This window comes from Procambarus clarkii, chromosome 11, assembly GCF_040958095.1.
Source record: "Procambarus clarkii isolate CNS0578487 chromosome 11, FALCON_Pclarkii_2.0, whole genome shotgun sequence".
Lineage (NCBI taxonomy): Eukaryota > Metazoa > Arthropoda > Malacostraca > Decapoda > Cambaridae > Procambarus > Procambarus clarkii.
This window is the reverse complement of record NC_091160.1, coordinates 30,501,990-30,522,250: the sequence shown is the minus strand read 5'-3', so window position 1 is coordinate 30,522,250 and position 20,261 is coordinate 30,501,990. Positions and strand designations below refer to the sequence as shown.

The window sequence follows — 20,261 nt, the reverse complement described above, 5'->3', positions numbered from 1 at the left end:
TGTGTAGCTAGCAGGGTGCAACATAGCATAGTCATATCGCTAGCGATAGTGCGAAGAAACCAAAGTGGAGCTAGTGGCATCACCGGTGCATATACAGTGTGGAGGATCGCATGGAGCGACCCTGACCTGAAAGGCCAGGTGGGACGACCCGCTGTGGAACTACCTGATTGTGTTTGTTGGGTGGTGACTGTGATCAGTGGTACAATAAATTAGTGAACTGTCACACAACGATACAGTGACTGACTCCAGAGCTTTGTGTAGATAGAGAAGAACTGACATCATCAATTAGTGAATCACCTAGTGGGAGACAACGACGGATAACCATCGTCATTATACATCCTCATTACTCATCTGGTTGTGTGAGCAGGAGGCAGACTGGTATGTACCCCCTCTCTGGTCAATTAATCAGGTGTACAGATTGAGGTAAATATTATCAAATTCTTGTTCAGGATAGTATATATATTTAAAAATCTCAAAGTTGCTCATCTTAGGTAGAGGTTAACACTTAAGGGAACTCGTGACACACACGCACGCCCGCCCACGTACGTATGCACACACACGCAAAAACACACACACACACGCACACACACACACACACACACAAACATTCAATCAGGGGAAAAAGGATTAACGCCTTCTGGGAAGGCGTTAATCCTTTAAATCGTTAATCCACCACTGTGACCACTGTGGTGGTCACTGTCCACAACAGTGTGGACAGTGACCACAACAGTGTGGACAGTGACCACCACCACACTACCACCACAGTGTGGACAGTGACCACCACCACACTACCACCACCATCCACACACCGCCTTGTGGAGCAGCCTGACTCCACACGCACGTGTCTCTCCAGAAGACACGCCATCACCACCCCTTCCCTCTCTCTCTCTTCCTCTCTCTCTCTCATCCCTTCCGCTCCACGGAAGGGCAAGAACCCCGCCAGTAAACGGATCCGACAGACCCAAACATCGAAGAAACACCGGGGGTTCACCGGGAGGTATTAAGGCAACAGGAGAAGGAGCAAGCGCAGCTGGCGGAAGTGAAGGGACCAGCAAGGGAGCATGAGGTGAGGCATGTACCTGCAGAGGAGAAGAAGCACGGAAAGGCGAGACATCCTGCGGGAGGGAAGAGGCCGTCCGCGGGGGTGGGGCCCCACACACCACCACCTCGTCATGCACACCACCTTCCGGACGCACCGGCACACCATCCGAGGAATCAGGTAACACCACAGGGTTAACAGGTGGCAAGGGAACCTCCCCACCCACACCATCACTAGGCGACAGGTCCTGTGCCACAACGGGGAAAAATCCTCTTTCCGGAATAAATTAATGGGTGCAGCTGCGATCCCAGTGCAAGCGGCCGCCTGGTGCTCCTTGAGGCCACAATGAAAACACTGTCATGGCTGTCCTGCATAAAATGCCCGTATAATGTACCCCATCAAGGTAACCGGAACCAGGTAACGGAACCGGGTAACCGAGTAACCTATGTAGATGGAACAGGAGACTTGAGCCGCAAGACGAGAGTCCGAGTCCTGCACGAGACCCCGCGCCACTTGCCGGAAGAGACTAATTTCATTTTGAGGGAAACCACCGTCCCAAACTGGCCAAAATACCTCCGTAGCAGGGCCTCCGAGAACTCCAAAGGTACACTATGCAGCGCAACATATGTAACAGCGGTCCGAAATAGTGACGGTACTACCGTCTCCAGAGAGCGTAAACGTCCGGCCGTCAAAGCTTGCCAGGATGTCCCGATAAACTGCCACAGAGTGAAACTTCACGAGTACCCTATGGGTCGTTAACAACTGGAGTTCGTACACGTCGGCCACACGAACACGTAGCAAATCCAGTAATACAATTTCCAATACAGGGTATGACGCTTGGGCAGAAAATTCAAGCCCAATTATTTCAGACCGACGAACAGCGAGTAGGGGGATCCACATGTCGCTGACACGCCAAACAGCGCCCACCCTCACACAGCCAGCACCAGGCAAGTACTCTGTTTACTGTTTAGTAACGTACGTGTCACTGTATGACTTATTGTTTCATGTTATATTTTGCCAACGTTGTACTACTGCCTTGTTGTGGTTGTGTGGTTCGTTGGTAGGTGAATTATTTGTCAGTTTCACATAAATAAAAGAACAAAAAGTAGCAAATGTTGTAATTTAGTTTTGGATGTATGGAATGAGTGAAATTATGAGGATTGTATTCATCATGATATGTTATCTCTGTCCATATTGAGTTTGTGTGTGATGTCTTATTGTTTTCAATACAGGGAGATCAATAGGCCTAATCCCGCTCTGTAAGGCTGTTTGTACTTGGTGTCGAGAATGTGTTCTAAGAGTTCTATCGTTTGTACATACTTCTGCAATTTTTGACATATAAAGAAAAATACAAAAGATATTTAACCTACATATCAATAAAGATAATTCCTACTGTTCGTATGACCAATCACTGAGGAGGTAACTTTGGCTCTCTCATCACGTGGGTAATGCCATTCCTGACAAAGCTCAGGAGAAGTTACCAATCACAGACGCTTTGTGTTAGCTGATTATTTACACGATTAGTTTCACGCATTCAAAGAGGCTTATATATTTTTTAAAGGGCGTATAAAGTTTACTTTAGTCCTTTGTGGTCAGGAATAATGTACTGTTGCTGTTGGTCAGTAATTAGGCTCTTGTGGAGGACTAATCATTCCCGCGGGTGATAATATGCCGGAAGGCAGGTGTGTATAGGGCAGTGTTGGTGTGTTTGTTGAGGGAAGTGTTGGTGTGTGTGTTGAGGGAAGTGTTGGTGTGTTTGTTGAGGGAAGTGTTGGTGTGTTTGTTGAGGGAAGTGTTGGTGTGTTTGTTGAGGGAAGTGTTGGTGTGTTTGTTGAGGGAAGTGTTGGTGTGTTTGTTGAGGGAAGTGTTGGTGTGTTTGTTGAGGGAAGTGTTGGTGTGTGTGTTGATGGCAGTGTTGGTGTGTTTGTTGAGGGAAGTGTTGGTGTGTTTGTTGAGGGAAGTGTTGGTGTGTTTGTTGAGGGAAGTGTTGGTGTGTGTGTTGAGGGAAGTGTTGGTGTGTTTGTTGAGGGAAGTGTTGGTGTGTGTGTTGAGGGAAGTGTTGGTGTGTTTGTTGAGGGAAGTGTTGGTGTGTTTGTTGAGGGAAGTGTTGGTGTGTGTGTTGAGGGAAGTGTTGGTGTGTGTGTTGAGGGAAGTGTTGGTGTGTTTGTTGAGGGAAGTGTTGGTGTGTGTGTTGATGGAAGTGTTGGTGTGTTTGTTAAGAGGAGTGGTGATGGTTGTCGGGCTGTTAGTAGGTAGCAAAATAGACAAAAACAAGGAGCTGGTAAATTAATGTCTTCCTCAATAACCAATTTCTTGTGCAATTTGGACACAGACGAGGCAAGCTTCGCCTAAAAATAAACAGATACTATTCGTTAACCCTCTAATTAGAAGTATTTAGTGGACCAGCCAGAGGCTTAAGGCCAGAAAAGAATTAATTGTATTTTGTGTTTTAATTAATACATTCTTTATAATTAGTAAATCTCTCAATACCTTAATGCATAAATGTTTGCACGTTTATAATTGCAGCGCATTTCAAAATTAGTTACATTGCTCATTTATAAAAGTACACAATATTGGAATTAGTAATGTCGATAATTATAATTATACATTATATTAAATGTTCATAATGACATAGCACTAACATAAATGAGTGAAAATAACAGCAATTGATACCATTCTAAAGACATTAATAGATACATAGCCAAACCAGGAGACAATTAACTACTTTTCACAATGATATATAACTTATTCTTAATATATTTCTAAGATACTTTAAATCTAATAACAATGCTTAAAATAAGAAACACGTTATGGCAATAATAAAAATTTACGATTATATATGATTTTTCAACCTATAAGACATCCATATATATACTAAATATAACAGTAACGCCTTAATAATGCCAAGTATCCAACAGAGAGTATCCATACCATACAGCCTGATATATTGTAGACGAAACTAAGAGCAGAGGCCATGAATATGTAGGCCTACCGTATCCTTACCAGTGACGTCTTTATTAAATTAATCATTCATTTTTCTCTCATTTTATTTGACCGAAGATTGCTTCTTTTGACTTTACTTGTTCTGTTTAATGCTCCTTTTTATTATTGAACTTTATTGATCATTGACAAATGGTTTAACACGCGCTCTGTATCGTTGTAAACTGGTCAGCTTTCTCCACTTTACTCACCAGCAATCCAATTTTAATATTTAAATAAAAAATCTTGTCAGGATCATCCCCGGGTTGGAGCCCCGGGCAGGGAAGTACGCTAGGGCACTGATCCTAAACTACTCTACCCTTGTTCACTCAGCAGTATTTGGGAACTCGGGAGGTAACCGACTGGCGGGTTGTGTTGCAGGGACAACTAAGCTGAAGGTGAGGTATGGGAAGGGTAAAGGGTCAAAGCTTGCTAACGAGAGACAGAAGTCACCTGTCACCAACAGACACGGTCATCGCCAAATGACATCAAAAACAGCTGGTATTGAATTCGACTCGAATTATCGCGATTTACTTTCCAGTTCCGGGGATGGAATTCACAGCGTCATATGAGCGTTTCCGTTTCACATGTTCTGGAATTGGTTTCACTGTGATAGCTGAGGAGGAGATATGCAAATGGCCAATTAATAAACCCATTTACATAATTCATGCAGGTATCAATGGAACGAGAATAACCAGACCTGAAGAGGAATTTGACACATTTAGACTAATGTTTCGAAAGCTGAACGAGTGTTCTAACAACTTTGTTTATTAAATACACACTGTAGGCTGGACTTTCTTAAAGCAGTGGTAGTGGTGGAACATGACCTGAAACCAACTGAGCAGCGTAATGAGGCAGTAGAATTGAGAACAAAAACAGGAATTTTAGATTTGGACAACAAGATTTTTCTCAGTCGAATAAAATCGACCTCCCTCGGGACAATTCAATTTCGTTTTCTTTACTTGATAAATTTTTGCTTTAATATAAGTGATTACATTTAAGGAATGATAAATCACATTGAAATCGTTTAAAGAGTTTACATTGTTTGGTTATAAAAGGAGAATAATAAACATTAGCATAAAATATATATTTAAATTTCGTGAGAACCGATCGTGAGAACGGTATAAAAAATTTCGACTAATCAATTTTAGCACAAGAATGTTTAGTACATTTTATGCATGCAAGCTGTATACATGTGAATCAGCTTGACCTCCATTTAATACACACACACACGCCCACTTGGGGATTGTCAGCTAAAAGATCTCAATATATAGGCAAGACAACATCTCTTTCAAGATCTGACAATAAATATAAACCAAGACTTTATACTCGTCGCATAATATATACACACAACCAGACCATCACCAGAGATATCTTGACCAATTGCACCGAAATAATCGACAGATTCAACGGCAATACAAGATTAGTCATTGCCGAAGCACTTCACATCAGATACTCTCATCCAACTATTAACAGACTTCATTCAAGTACGTACTACCATCCTCAAGACCAAGACACAACTGCAGCAGCCGACAAAGCTTTGGGAACACCATGACTAGAGCCACATTACACTTATACAGGCTGTAACATCTTATAATTTGAGTCCAACTCTCCTCTGCCACCGAAGATGTTGACAGCTTCAGTGAAACGCATCATTGCTCTCAACAGATGGAATAAAATGGAAAAATGCCATTTGAAGAGATAATTTTGTCAACTTCCTTTCCAGGTGAAAAAGAACGTATCAAATGTTGAGAAGATCAGTGCTTGAACTACTGATCAAATGCTTTCGGTCATATTGTGTGTTCTCGCTAGATCAGGAGATGGATGGTTTCATGTCACCAATGCAGTTACATGATTGCATGAGGACGCTGCGCCTCATCTTTCCTTCCATGCCGTTAGAGAGCAGCTTCCTCCTTTAAGAAACTTTGCTCTCACAGACACAAAGTTTCATAATATCTAACGGGTGGAAATAGTGTAATTGCATTTCTGCAATTACACCGAATGGGTGGGTTGCATTTCTGCAATTACACCGAATGGGTGGGTTGCATTTCTGCAATTACACCGAATGGGTGGGTTGCATTTCTGCAATTACACCGAATGGGTGGGTTGCATTTCTGCAATTACACCGAATGGGTGGGTTGCATTTCTGCAATTACACCGAATGGGTGGGTTGCATTTCTGCAATTACACCGAATGGGTGGGTTGCATTTCTGCAATTACACCGAATGGGTGGGTTGCATTTCTGCAATTACACCGAATGGGTGGGTTGCATTTCTGCAATTACACCGAATGGGTGGGTTGCATTTCTGCAATTACACCGAATGGGTGGGTTGCATTTCTGCAATTACACCGAATGGGTGGGTTGCATTTCTGCAATTACACCGAATGGGTGGGTTGCATTTCTGCAATTACACCGAATGGGTGGGTTGCATTTCTGCAATTACACCGAATGGGTGGGTTGCATTTCTGCAATTACACCGAATGGGTGGGTTGCATTTCTGCAATTACACAGATTGGATGGGCTACATTTCTGCAATTACATAAAGTACACTCTAGATTGGCTATGATGTACAGTTTCATGCGGTCGTCAATAGGTAAAACAAATACAATATGTAGTAACATAAGGCTAAGTTTTATATATCAATCGTGTGTGTCTTCCGTGACGATTCAGGAAGACCTTGCCATCACAAACCGGCAAAGCTTCTGTCTGAATAGAACAACTCTTCACACGCACCTAATTCTCATGATTACTGAAGCTAGAATGGAACCTTGGTCATCAGAGACACTCCACGCTTGCCTGAGAGAAGAGCAATATCTCCTCCGAGCTCACTATACACTTTCCTCTTTCATACGTTAGAGTATAAGAATCGACCACGTAATTTGGTTGCACCTAATTGGATTAGAAACTCATGTGAAACCAGCATTAAAGCATTTAAATGTTGACGGAACCGTCATTTGGCTATCACATAGACAGAGGAAAACTTAATTAAAATCAAAAGGTACAGGACATTTTTGCATGTCACAAAGGAAAGCCAAATCAACGCAGATGTCCAGGATTCTCCATAATACAGCCCTGGTGAAGAGATTGCTCTGGTTCCCGCTATCACTGAGCCCGTCATCTAAGCAATATACGTCCAGCAGGTGCGAGGTGCGGTGTGTTGGGTCTCCAATACGCAGTGCCAGCTCACATTTTGACTCACGTAAAAAAAATCCTTGTGCGTCAATATTCATTAATGGGACTACAGGTCACCAATGGAAAATTAAAAGCTTTCTCTCTCTGTTTCTGAAACAGGTTTTTCGTTAGAGTAAAGCTTTTTCTCATATTTTCATCTCTTTTTTTTTTTTTTGTGTGAGACCTCGTTCGTAATACGAGCCAAGCGTGCATTAAAGATATCAATGATGGAGTGATGTACCTGAGAAAGTTTCAGATGTAATTACACTATTGATGGTCACTATCATCCACTGGTATGATCTCAATGGTCTCGTTCTCACCCAAGTGTGGAACGCTAATTACTGTGTCATTCTACCTTTCAGAATGTGAACCTGCTTACATATTTTATGAGCAGGTAATCCTAGGCTAGGTTAAGTATTTGATTCTGTTAGTTAGAACTTGTATTTAAAATACTTGGGTGAAACATACCGAGGTGCACTCAGAGCATAATATTTTTCAAGAGCTCGAACGCAAGCAGCTATGAGCCGGATGAGAAATATTTTTCGTTCATCACCAGGTCAGACGGATGCTGGATTAACGAGCATTTGGACAACGGTTATGAGAACCGCTTAAGAATAAGTAGATCTTGCATGGTGTTCCTAATCCCACTATTTTGTTTCGAATCTCTTCTGAAGAAAGTTTTTTAACTAATCACGAGACTGCATCATGTAATCCAGAATGTCATATGGGAAAGATATACCTCCTTAATTCATTATTAATTTTGTATTGTGATTCCATAACCTAAGAAACTGCATAATATACAATATCTCTGCTTTACCAGATAAGACATTGGAGGAGGAGGGAGGAGGTGGTGTTAACTGAACGGGTTTGCATGAAAACACGTTCGAGCCTCTGTTGTGGTCTAGTACCAGGGAAAACAACCACATGGGTTTGGCCACTTGCATTAAACCAGTGGGGTTTGATGCCATTAAACCCACCGCTGCCACCATTCATAAACTGAACAGATTAATCTGATATAAGTGCTAGAGATCACAACAGGGAGTCGAGCAATTGGATGTGATTTTAAAACAGATTAGTGATTTAATAATAATATAAGCTTTTAGTACATTGATTTATTTCCTTTTAGAGAGCTATATGAATAATAAGACATATGAAGGATTAAATACAATGGTTACTTAGTGGGAACAGTATTTGTTTGGTCTATAAAACCACTATTTATTCAATGTTGTTAAATTCTTTAAGTGTTATAAATGTAAATTTGTGTTTGGATGTTTTCTCTAGCTAACATAGTCCACCCAAGTCAGCAAACTGTGTGATGCGGTGTTAACAGTCCACTCAAGTCAGCAAACTGTGTGATGCGGTGTTAACAGTCCACTCAAGTCAGCAAACTGTGTGATGCGGTGTTAGCAGTCCACTCAAGTCAGCAAACTGTGTGATGCGGTGTTAGCAGTCCACTCAAGCAACCAAACTGTGTGATGCGGTGTTAGCAGTCCACTCAAGCAACCAAACTGTGTGATGCGGTGTTAACAGTCCACTCAAGCAACCAAACTGTGTGATGAAGTGTTAGCAGTCCACTCAAGCAACCAAACTGTGTGATGAAGTGTTAGCAGTCCACTCAAGCAACATAACCACAACGAGTGTTGGAGCCTTAACAATAACCAATTATATATAAATCCGCTACCCACCCCCCCCAAAAAATGTTTTTTTTTTCTCAATTACAGAACTTCTCATTGTATAATAATGCAGGTATGAAACGTATGCAAAACATAATACCTTGTTGAAAAGTAAGTTGATATTGATTGGAATTTAGCTTTGAAAACAACATAACTTAAAATGAGATAATTTGTACAGGTTAATTCAAAAATCCAGGTGTGAACCATAGGCCTAACATAACTAAATCAATATATATATATATATATATATATATATATATATATATATATATATATATATATATATATATAATATATATATATATATATATATATATATATATATATATATATATATATATATAAATATATATATATATATATATATATATATATATATACATATATATATATATATATATATATAATAAAAATATATATATATAAATATATATATATATATACATATATATATATATATATATATATATATATATATATATATACATATATATATATATATATATATATATATATATATATATATATATATATATATATATATATATATATATATATATATATATATATGCGAACAAGCCTGAATGGTCCCCAGGACTATATGCGACTGAAAACTCACACCCCAGAAGTGACTCGAACCCATACTCCCAGGAGCAACGCAACTGGTAACTACAGGGCGCCTTAATCCGCTTGACCATCACGGTCGGACAAAAGGAAGTGGTAGCCGAAGCTATTTGAAGCACTTCCCCACCGGCAACTCGGATGGTAATCTTGGGCATAGCATTTGACCAAATCACCTCATTCTTTGGGGCACACGTGAGGAACACAAATGCGAACAAGCCTGATTGGTCCCCAGGACTATATGCGACTGAAAACTCACACCCCAGAAGTGACTCGAACCCATACTCCCAGGAGCAACGCAACTGGTAACTACAGGGCACCTTAATCCGCTTGACCATCACGGCCAGACAAAAGGAAGTGGTAGCCGAAGCTATTTGAACCACTTCCCCACCGGCAACTCGGATGGTAATCTTGGGCATAGCATTTCACCAAATCACCTCATTCTTTGAGGCACACGTGAGGAACACAAATGCAAACAAGCCTGAATGGTCCCCAGGACTATATGCGACTGAAAACTCACACCCCAGTGTGAGTTTTCACACTGGGGTGTCATATTCCTTTTCACTGTTGATGGTAACTGAAAAATCAATTCTCCAAAATTCATTTACATTTCTAGTCTGACGCGACACTTGAACGCGTTTCGTAACACTTATTACATTTTCAAAGACTTTAGTTTACAAACACAACTATAATTGAACAGAGTTTAAAACAGCTTCGATTTAATACCTGCATTTGGGTGAGGTGATATGTTACAACAGTTTTGGATGAGGTGAAAACAAACTTTCAACACAAGACAGAACACGAAACAATGGGTATAATATTTTGTTACGTTAAAGGGAAGAATGGAAGTAACTGCAAAGGACCTATTGGCCCATATTTCTTGATGCTTCTATATTGGAGCGGAGTCTTGAGGTGGGTAGAATATAGTTGTGCATTAATTGGCTGTTGATTGCTGGTGTCAACTTCTTAATGTGTAGTGCCTCGCAGATGTCAAGCCGCCTGCTATCGCTGTATCTATCGATGATTTCCTTGTTTTTTGTTAAGACTTCTCTGGTGATGGTCTGGTTGTGGGAAGAGATTATATGTTCCTTAATTGAGCCCCTGTTACGCAACACAGAATTCTGCTCAAATGCCTCCTTCAGCTCCTGCAGATGTCTGACATCAGGTACCTGTGTAAAAATGTCGTCAACATACCTGCAGTACCTGCATACCTGATGTCAGACATCTGCAGGAGCTGAAGGAGGCATTTGAGCAGAATTCTGTGTTGTGTTTCATTTACGAGATGGAGAAGGATGGGAAGCTGCCCTTTCTAGATGTTACAGTCATAGAAAGGAGCGGAGGTTTCCACACTGCAGTCTACACTAAGGAAACAAACATAGGAATGTGCCTAAACGCCAACTGTGACTGCCCAGACAGGTACAAGAGGAGTGTTGTTAACGCTTATGTCGACCGTGCTCTCAGGCACAGCTCAGGATGGAAGCAAGTCGACGAAGAACTCTGTAGGGTAAGGCAGGTCCTAGTCAACAACGGCTTCTCCAATGGTTTCGTTGAAGACATCATAAGAAGGAAAGTGAAACGCCATGCAACCTCTGAAGAGACAACTAACACAACACCTATACCCCCTATTAGACTATTTTACAGGAACTTCTTTTCCACAGCTCATAAAACGGAGGAAAGGGTCCTGAAAGATATTGTTAATAGAAACGTTATCCATACAGACAAAAATCAGAAGATACAACTGACGATGTACTATAAAACCAAAAAAACGGCCAGCCTACTCATGAGAAACTCTCCATATACAAAGCAGAACGCTTTAAAAGAGACCAACGTCGTCTATGCCTTCAAATGCCCTCTTGGGGACTGTAAGCCTCAAAAAACTCAGTATATAGGCAAGACAACAACATCTCTTTCCAGGCGATTAACGATGCATAAGCAACAGGGCTCCATTAAGGAACATATAATCTCTTCCCACAACCAAACCATCACCAGAGAAGTCTTAGCAAACAACACAGAAATCATAGATAGATACAGCGATAGCAGGCGGCTTGACGTCTGCGAGGCACTACACATCAAGACGTCAACACCAGCAATCAACAGTCAATTAATGCACAACTATATTCTACCCACCTCAAGACTCCGCTCCAATATAGAAGCATCAAGAAATATGGGCCAATAGGCCCTCTGCAATTACTTCCATGCTTACCTTCAATACCCATTGTTTCGTGTTCAATCCTGTGTTGAAAGTTTTGTTCACCTCATCCAAAACTGTTGTAACATATCACCTCACCCAAAATGCGGGTATAAAATGAAAAATGAAAGCTGTTTAAATCATAGCATAGTAAGAACTCTGTTTAGTTTTTGCAGGTAATAGTTGTGTGTGTGTAAACTAAAAGTCTTTGAAAATGTAATAAGTTATTACGAAACGCATTCAAATGTCGAGTCAGACTAGAAATAAAAATGAATTTTGGAGAATTGATTTTTCAATTACCAACAACAGCTCTGCCCGAAACGCTGCGCGTGCTAGTGGCTTTACAAGACTGTAATTACCATAATTGTATCCTCACATTCCTTATGTACATTCTTGTATATGCATAAATAAATAAATAAAATAAATAACAGTGAAAAGAAAGATAAGAAAGATCGAGAAAATTCGTGTTAGAATTATTAATCTTACTTTTTCGGTCATATATAATAATATATATATATATATATATATATATATATATATATATATATATATATATATATATATATATATATATATATATATATATATATATATATATATATATATATATGTCGTACCTAGTAGCCAGAACGCACTTCTCAGCCTACTATGCAAGGCCCGATTTACCTAATAAGCCAAGTTTTCATGAAATAATTGTTTTTCGACTACCTAACCTACCTAACCTAACCTAACCTAACTTTTTCGGCTACCTAACCTAACTTAACCTATAAAGATAGGTTAGGTTAGGTAGGGTTGGTTAGGTTCGGTCATATATCTAAGTTAATTTTAACTCCAATAAAATAAAATTGACCTCATACATAATGAAATGGGTAGCTTTATCATTTCATAAGAAAAAAATTAGACAAAATATATTATTTCAGTAAAACTTGGCTTATTAGGCAAATCGGGCCTTGCATAATAGGCAGAGAAGTGCGTTCTGGCTGCTAGGTGCGACACACACACATATATATATATATATATATATATATATATATATATATATATATATACATATATATATATATATATATATATATATATATATATATATATATATATATATATATATATATATATATATATATATATATATATATGTTTCATTGAATATGACCGCATATTCTGTATTTATTATTTTCTGGTTTAGGGCTTCTATCCCTCTAACTATTTTCTTAGCATCAGGGCTTAATTGAAATAGGAGTTCTCCAAAACTCATTTTCGTACTTTTAAGGTGAAGAAAAGAAGTGATTTACTATAGAGTGTATTTACACTTATTTGTATAATTTGCACGACGTTTCGAACCTCCATGGTTCATTCTCAAGTGAACAGATCTTACAATACTAGTTGATTTTATACCCGCATTAGGTCAGGTGATAATACAATGAAGGTGAAAACATGGGGGATCCATAAGGGATAAACATAGGGGCTGCAGAAGGCTTATTGGCCCATACGAGGCATCTCCTATCTAAACACAAAGATTAATCCAGTGTAATTGGCCTGTTATGTTGGACATTGTCTTCTGTGTTGGCATCGATATGTTCTTGTCTTGTCCTTACTCTCATGGTGGGTAGAGTAAATAGTTCCGTGATTTGGGTGTTCATGGTAGGTCGCTCTATTCTTATGTGAATTGCCTCAAGAATTTGTAATCTTCTTGAATCTTGGGTTTTGTCTATTATGCAAGTATTCTTGTTCAACATTTCTCTTGTTAGACAAGAGAAATGTTGAACAAGAATACTTGTTCAACAAGGGTTTCCCACTCCCCAGAGGGGAGTGGGAAACCCTCCTCAAACAGTGCACAAGGCACAAGGAGTGCAGCACCACCCCCACATTCTACCCAACAGTCACCCTACCTGCCCCAACCCCTGTCAGCTCCCCACTAAGTACAGTAAGTTTTAAGAAGATGGCTATCCCGGGCTGTGAGGGGTTCAGAGACTACATAGCAGGCACCATGACAATGGGAGGACCAAGGATAGTAGTAGCAGTAATATATAACCCTCCACCAAATGACAGAAGACCCAGTCAAGAGTACGAAAACAACAACATGGCAGTCAACGCTATAATTGAGAGGGCAGCCTCAGCTGCCTGTAGAAATAGATCCCACCTGCTCATCATGGGGGACTTCAATCACGGAAGGATTGATTGGGAGAACAAGGAACCACATGGAGAGCCAAACTACTGGAGGTGGTGACTAGACACTTCTCAACCCAGCATGTCAGAGAACCCACAAGGATGTGAGGAAATGACGAACCAGCGAGACTCGACCTGGTCTTCACCCTGAACGACTCTGACATAAGAGAAATCGGTTTTGAGGCCCCAGTAGGAATGAGCGACCACAGTGTATTGGTGTTTGAGTACCTGATTGAAGAAGGGTTATTGAACTCGAGGAGGGATACTGAAACGAAAAGGTTAGCATACCGAAAGGGAAACTATGAGGAGATAAGAAAATTCCTGAAAGATATAGCATGGGAAACAAAGCTCAGGAAAAAGACGGCCCAAGATATGATGGACTACATCACGCAAAAGTGCAAGGAAGCAGCAAACAAGTTTGTCCCAGCCCAAAAGGAAAACAGTGATATGAAGATGAGAAACCCATGGTTTAATCAGAGATGTAGGCTAGCTAAGCAGCAAAGTAAAAGGGCATGGAGAAACTATAGGAATAACAGGACACTGGAGAGCAGAGAAAGATACCAGAATGCCAGGAATGAATATGTCAGGATGAGAAGAGAGGCAGAAAGACAATACGAAAACGACATCGCAAGCTAGGCAAAGACTGAGCCTAAATTGCTGCATAGCCATATCAGGAGAAAAACAACAGTAAAGGAACAGGTTATGAAATTAAGGATAGGGGCAGAAGGATTCACTACAAAGACAAAGAAGTGTGTGAGGAACTGAATAAGAAATTCCAAGAGGTCTTCACCTTACAGCAAGGAGAAATCCCAGAGATAAGAGAGGGAATAGCTAACCAGGAACCATTGGAAGAGTTTGAGATTACCAGCGGGAAGTAAGGAAGTGTTTACCAGAGTTGGATGTGACAAAGGCTATAGGCCCAGATGGAATCTCCCCTTGGATACTAAAGGAAGGAGCAGAAGAACTGTGCCTACCACTCTCCATAGTGTATAACAAATCTCTGGCAACAGGGAAACTGCCAGAAATTTGGAAAGCAGCTAACGTAGTCCCGATATACAAGAAAGGGGATAGACAGGAGGCACTGAATTACAGGCCAGTGTCCCTAACCTGCATACCATGCAAGCTGATGGAGAAAATTGTGCGAAGAAAGCTAGTGGAGCACCTGGAGCGAAAGAACTTTGTAACACAGCACCAACATGGATTCAGGGATGGCAGGTCCTGCCTCACAGGGTTACTTGAATTCTACGACCAGGCAACAAAAATAAGGCAAGAAAGAGAAGGGTGGGCAGACTGCATATTTTTGAATTGTCAGAAAGCCTTTGATACAGTGTCACACAAGAGGCTAGTAAAAAAGCTGGAGATGCAGGCTGGAGTGAAAGGGAAGGTACTCCGTTGGATACAGGAGTACCTAAGCAACAGGAGACAACGAGTCAGTGTGAGGGGTGAGGTCTCAGATTGGCGAGACGTTACGAGTGGAGTTCCGCAGGGGTCAGTCCTTGGACCTATACTGTTTCTGATATATGTGAATGATCTCCCAGAGGGTATAGAATCGTTTCTCTCAATGTTTGCCGATGATGCAAAAATTATGAGGAGGATTGAAACTGAGGACGATAGTAGGAGGCTACAAGATGACCTAGACAGACTGAGTGAATGGTCGAACAAATGGCTGTTGAAGTTCAACCAGAGTAAATGCAAAGTAATGAAACTAGGCAGTGGAAACAGGAGGCCAGACATAGGATACAGAATAGGAGATGAAGTACTTAATGAAACAGCCAGAGAGAAAGATCTAGGAGTTGATATCACACCAAACCTGTCTCCTGAAGCCCACATAAAAAGAATAACGTCTGCGGCATATGCGAGGCTGGCTAACAGCAGAACAGCGTTCAGGAACCTGTGTAAGGAATCATTCAGAATCTTGTACACCACATATGTAAGACCAATCCTGGAGTATGCGGCCCCAGCATGGAGTCCGTATCTTGTCAAGAACAAGACGAAGCTGGAAAAAGTCCAAAGGTATGCCACTAGACTAGTCCCAGAACTAAGAGGCATGAGTTATGAGGAAAGGCTGCGGGAAATGCACCTTACGACACTGCAAGACAGAAGTAAGGGGAGACATGATCACAACCTACAAAATCCTCAGAGGAATCGACCGGGTAAACAAGGATAAACTATTCAACACTGGTGGGACGCGAACAAGGGGACACAGGTGGAAACTGAGTACCCACATGAGCCACAGAGACGTTAGAAGGAACTTTTTCAGTGTCAGAGTAGTTAACGGATGGAATACATTAGGCAGTGATGTGGTGGAGGCTGACTCCATACACAGTTTCAAATGTAGATATGATAGAGCCGAGTTGGCTCAGGAATCTGTACACCAGTTGATTGACAGTTGAGAGGCGGGACCAAAGAGCCAAAACTCAACGCCCGCAAGCACAAATAGGTGAGTACAAATAGGTGAGTACACTGGGTCGTATGAACACTGGGTCATACGGACACTGGGTCGTATGGACATTGGGTCATACGGACACTGGGTCATACTGACATTGGGTCGTATGGACACTGGGTCATACTGACATTGGGTCGTATGGACACTGGGTCATACGGACACTGGGTCGTATGGACACTGGGTCATACAGACACTGGGTCATACGGACACTGGGTCATACAGACACTGGGTCATACAGACACTGGGTCATACGGACACTGGGTCATACAGACACTGGGTCATACGGACACTGGGTCATACAGACACTGGGTCATACGGACACTGGGTCGTACGGACACTGGGTCGTACGGACACTGGGTCATACGGACACTGGGTCGTATGGACACTGGGTCATACGGACACTGGGTCATACGGACACTGGGTCATACGGACACTGGGTCGTATGGACACTGGGTCATACGGACACTGGGTCATACGGACACTGGGTCATACGGACACTGGGTCGTACGGACACTGGGTCGTACGGACACTGGGTCGTAGGGACACTGGGTCGTACGGACACTGGGTCGTAGGGACACTGGGTCATACGGACACTGGGTCGTACGGACACTGGGTCATACGTACACTGGGTCGTAGGGAAACTGGGTCGTAGGGACACTGGGTCATACGGACACTGGGTCGTACGGACACTGGGTCGTACGGACACTGGGTCGTAGGGACACTGGGTCGTACGGACACTGGGTCGTACGGACACTGGGTCGTAGGGACACTTGGTCGTAGGGACACTTGGTCGTAGGGACACTGGGTCGTAGGGACACTTGGTCGTAGGGACACTGGGTCATACGGACACTGGGTCGTACTGACACTGGGTCGTACGGACACTGGGTCGTAGGGACACTGGGTCGTACGGACACTGGATCATACGGACACTGGGTTGTACGGACACTGGGTCGTACGGACACTGGGTCATACGGACACTGGGTCATACGGACACTGGGTCGTACGGACACTGGGTCGTACGGACACTGGGTCATACGGACACTGGGTCATACGGACACTGGGTCGTACGGACACTGGGTCGTAAGAAAGAGGGAATGTGGTGTTGTGCAGATGACTATTTAGTTGATCTGGTGATGATACAACTCTCATACGGTTACGTTATAGACAGTTAATTCGACGGTTGAAGTTGTTATAACGATATTTCTGACAGTCATTATCTGCCGTGGTGACTGAGTGGGTAACTGCAAGTGGTCTTAGTGACTGGGTGGGTAACAGGTATAAGTTGTAGCTAGTTATTGGAACGTTACATTAACTATAAAAAAAAAGTTCTCCTAGTGACTGAGGAATCAACCATAACCAATCAGCCTCAGAGTGGCCGATGAAGACAACCATCACACAGTTAAGTCTAACAAGCAATTAAACAGTTATAACTGTCGTTCGTCGTTCACAGGGCGGCTGGTGTCTCAGTGACTCAGGAATAGGGAGAAAACCCCAACATTTCTGAGATAAACTGACCTGTAGATTGGCTTGTGGACCCCCTGCTTGTACCAGAGGACGAGGCGGGGGGAGTCCCTGGACACGGGGGAGGTGAGGTTACAAGGCAGGTCTGCTGCGCCGCCCGCAGCCGCCCACACCTGCCTTGTCGGACCTGTTGAGAGAGAGAGATCACCGTCAGCTAATTGTCGTCAGCTATATATATATATATATATATATATATATATATATATATATATATATATATATATATATATATATATATATATATATATATATATATATATATATATATATATATACAGCAGGAGAAAAAAACAGCAAAATCGCAAAATTCTATGAACCAAATTTGTTGGAATTAGAAAAAATCAGTTGAATGCAAAGGGTCTCATCAGAGAGGATGTCTTTCACAGCATCTGAAGCCCTTTATATCCTTCACAGGCAGAGAACACATTTGTCCTGTTGGGTCAGCAGGGGGGGTCCGTGAGGGAGGGGGGGGGGGGGCCAATAGTGGAGGATGGAGGAGGGAGGCTATAGTGGAGGATGGAGGGGGAAGCTATAGTGGAGGATGGAGGGGGTGGGAGGCTCTCTACCTCACTAGACAATCAAAACTAGTTGACTCAATATGACTTTTGACTCACAAACTCACAGTTGACTCAATATGACTTTTGACTCACAAACTCACAGTTTACTCAATATGACTTTTGACTCACAAACTCACAGTTGACTCATTATGACTTTTGACTCACAAACTCACAGTCAAACATAAGAGCCACAATCTCCCTAGTTGAGTATTCTGTGTTTCTAATTTGCCATTTTTCCCTCAAAATACATGTAATTAAGTTCTTTAATGATTTTGTATATATTCCTGACTATTGACACGTAATGAAAGCTCAGTCATTGATATCTTGTTTGTAGTCAAACTGATGCGTAGTAGAAGGCATCCATCAATCAAAGCGGTGGGTTGAGCTTCGGCTCTTTGGTCCCGCCTCTCATCCTACTACTGGTGCGAAGTGGGACTGGCTATAATGTTGATGATTTGGACAACATAGTGAAGGTGGGAGAAATGGGGGTGATAAATTAAGTAATCCATTGCAGGTCTGTAATTGGAAAATTTGATATCCTCTGCGCCAGATATAAAAAAAAAAAACACTAGCAATTGCAAAATAATTTTGTCCCCTCATTTCCGCTTCGTGTTGGTCGCCAACCGGTTTCCAAAAGCGAGTTTCTTCATCTCATTTTTCTTTTGTTTGTAACTGGATTCGAACAAGGAAATTGTTCTGTTTGCGCAAAAGGAACTTGTAAATTATGGTCAGTGTTGTACGGTCGTCCTGGAAGTGTGTTCTCGAGGCAGCAAGGCTGTGTCAGGCTTTTATATAGATATAGAAAGCCGAAATTCCGGGACTTTTGATAATAATGAAATTGTGGTTTTAATACCATGATGGTTTTGTGTTTTTTTTTATATGACACTGATGCTGTTTTGGTCTCTTATATGACACTGGTGCTGTTGTGATCTCTTATATGACACTGATGCTGTTTTGGTCTCTTATATGACACTGGTGCTGTTGTGATCTCTTATATGACACTGATGCTGTTTTGGTCTCTTATATGACACTGGTGCTGTTGTGATCTCTTATATGACACTGATGCTGTTTTGGTCTCTTATATGACACTGATGCTGTTTTGGTCTCTTATATGACACTGGTGCTGTTGTGGTCTCTTATATGACACTGATGCTGTTTTGGTCTCTTATATGACACTGGTGCTGTTGTGGTCTCTTATATGACACTGGCGCTGTTTTGGTCTCTTATATGACACTGATGCTGTTTTGGTCTCTTATATGACACTGATGCTGTTTTGGTCTCTTATATGACACTGATGCTGTTTTGGTCTCTTATATGACACTGATGCTGTTTTGGTCTCTTATATGACACTGGTGCTGTTTTGGTCTCTTATATGACACTGATGCTGTTTTGGTCTCTTATATGACACTGATGCTGTTTTGGTCTCTTATATGACACTGATGCTGTTTTGGTCTCTTATATGACACTGGTGCTGTTTTGGTCTCTTATATGACACTGATGCTGTTTTGGTCTCTTATATGACACTGGTGCTGTTGTGATCTCTTATATGACACTGGTGCTGTTGTGATCTCTTATATGACACTGATGCTGTTGTGATCTCTTATATAACACTAGTGCTGTTGTGGTCTCTTATATGACACTGGTGCTGTTGTGATCTCTTATATGACACTGATGCTGTTGTGATCTCTTATATGACACTGATGCTGTTGTGATCTCTTATATGACACTGGTGCTGTTGTGGTCTCTTATATGACACTGATGCTGTTGTAATCTCTTATATGACACTGGTGCTGTTGTGGTCTCTTATATGACACTGGTGCTGTTGTGATCTCTTATATGACACTGGTGCTGTTGTGGTCTCTTATATGACACTGGTGCTGTTGTGATCTCTTATATGAC

At 41.6% G+C, this 20,261-nt stretch overlaps 1 protein-coding gene across 2 annotated transcripts in view; it reads right to left on the bottom strand.

The window, feature by feature from the left end:
* The window catches only part of LOC123751784 (protein turtle homolog A), a 275,677-nt gene that overhangs the window by 83,773 nt on the left and 171,643 nt on the right, over window positions 1-20,261 (bottom strand). For both annotated transcript variants that reach the window (XM_069322450.1, XM_069322451.1), the window contains exon 2: window positions 17,800-17,932. In XM_069322450.1, the coding sequence (XP_069178551.1) occupies window positions 17,800-17,932 (133 nt within the window). The remainder of the gene's footprint in view (window positions 1-17,799; window positions 17,933-20,261) is intronic.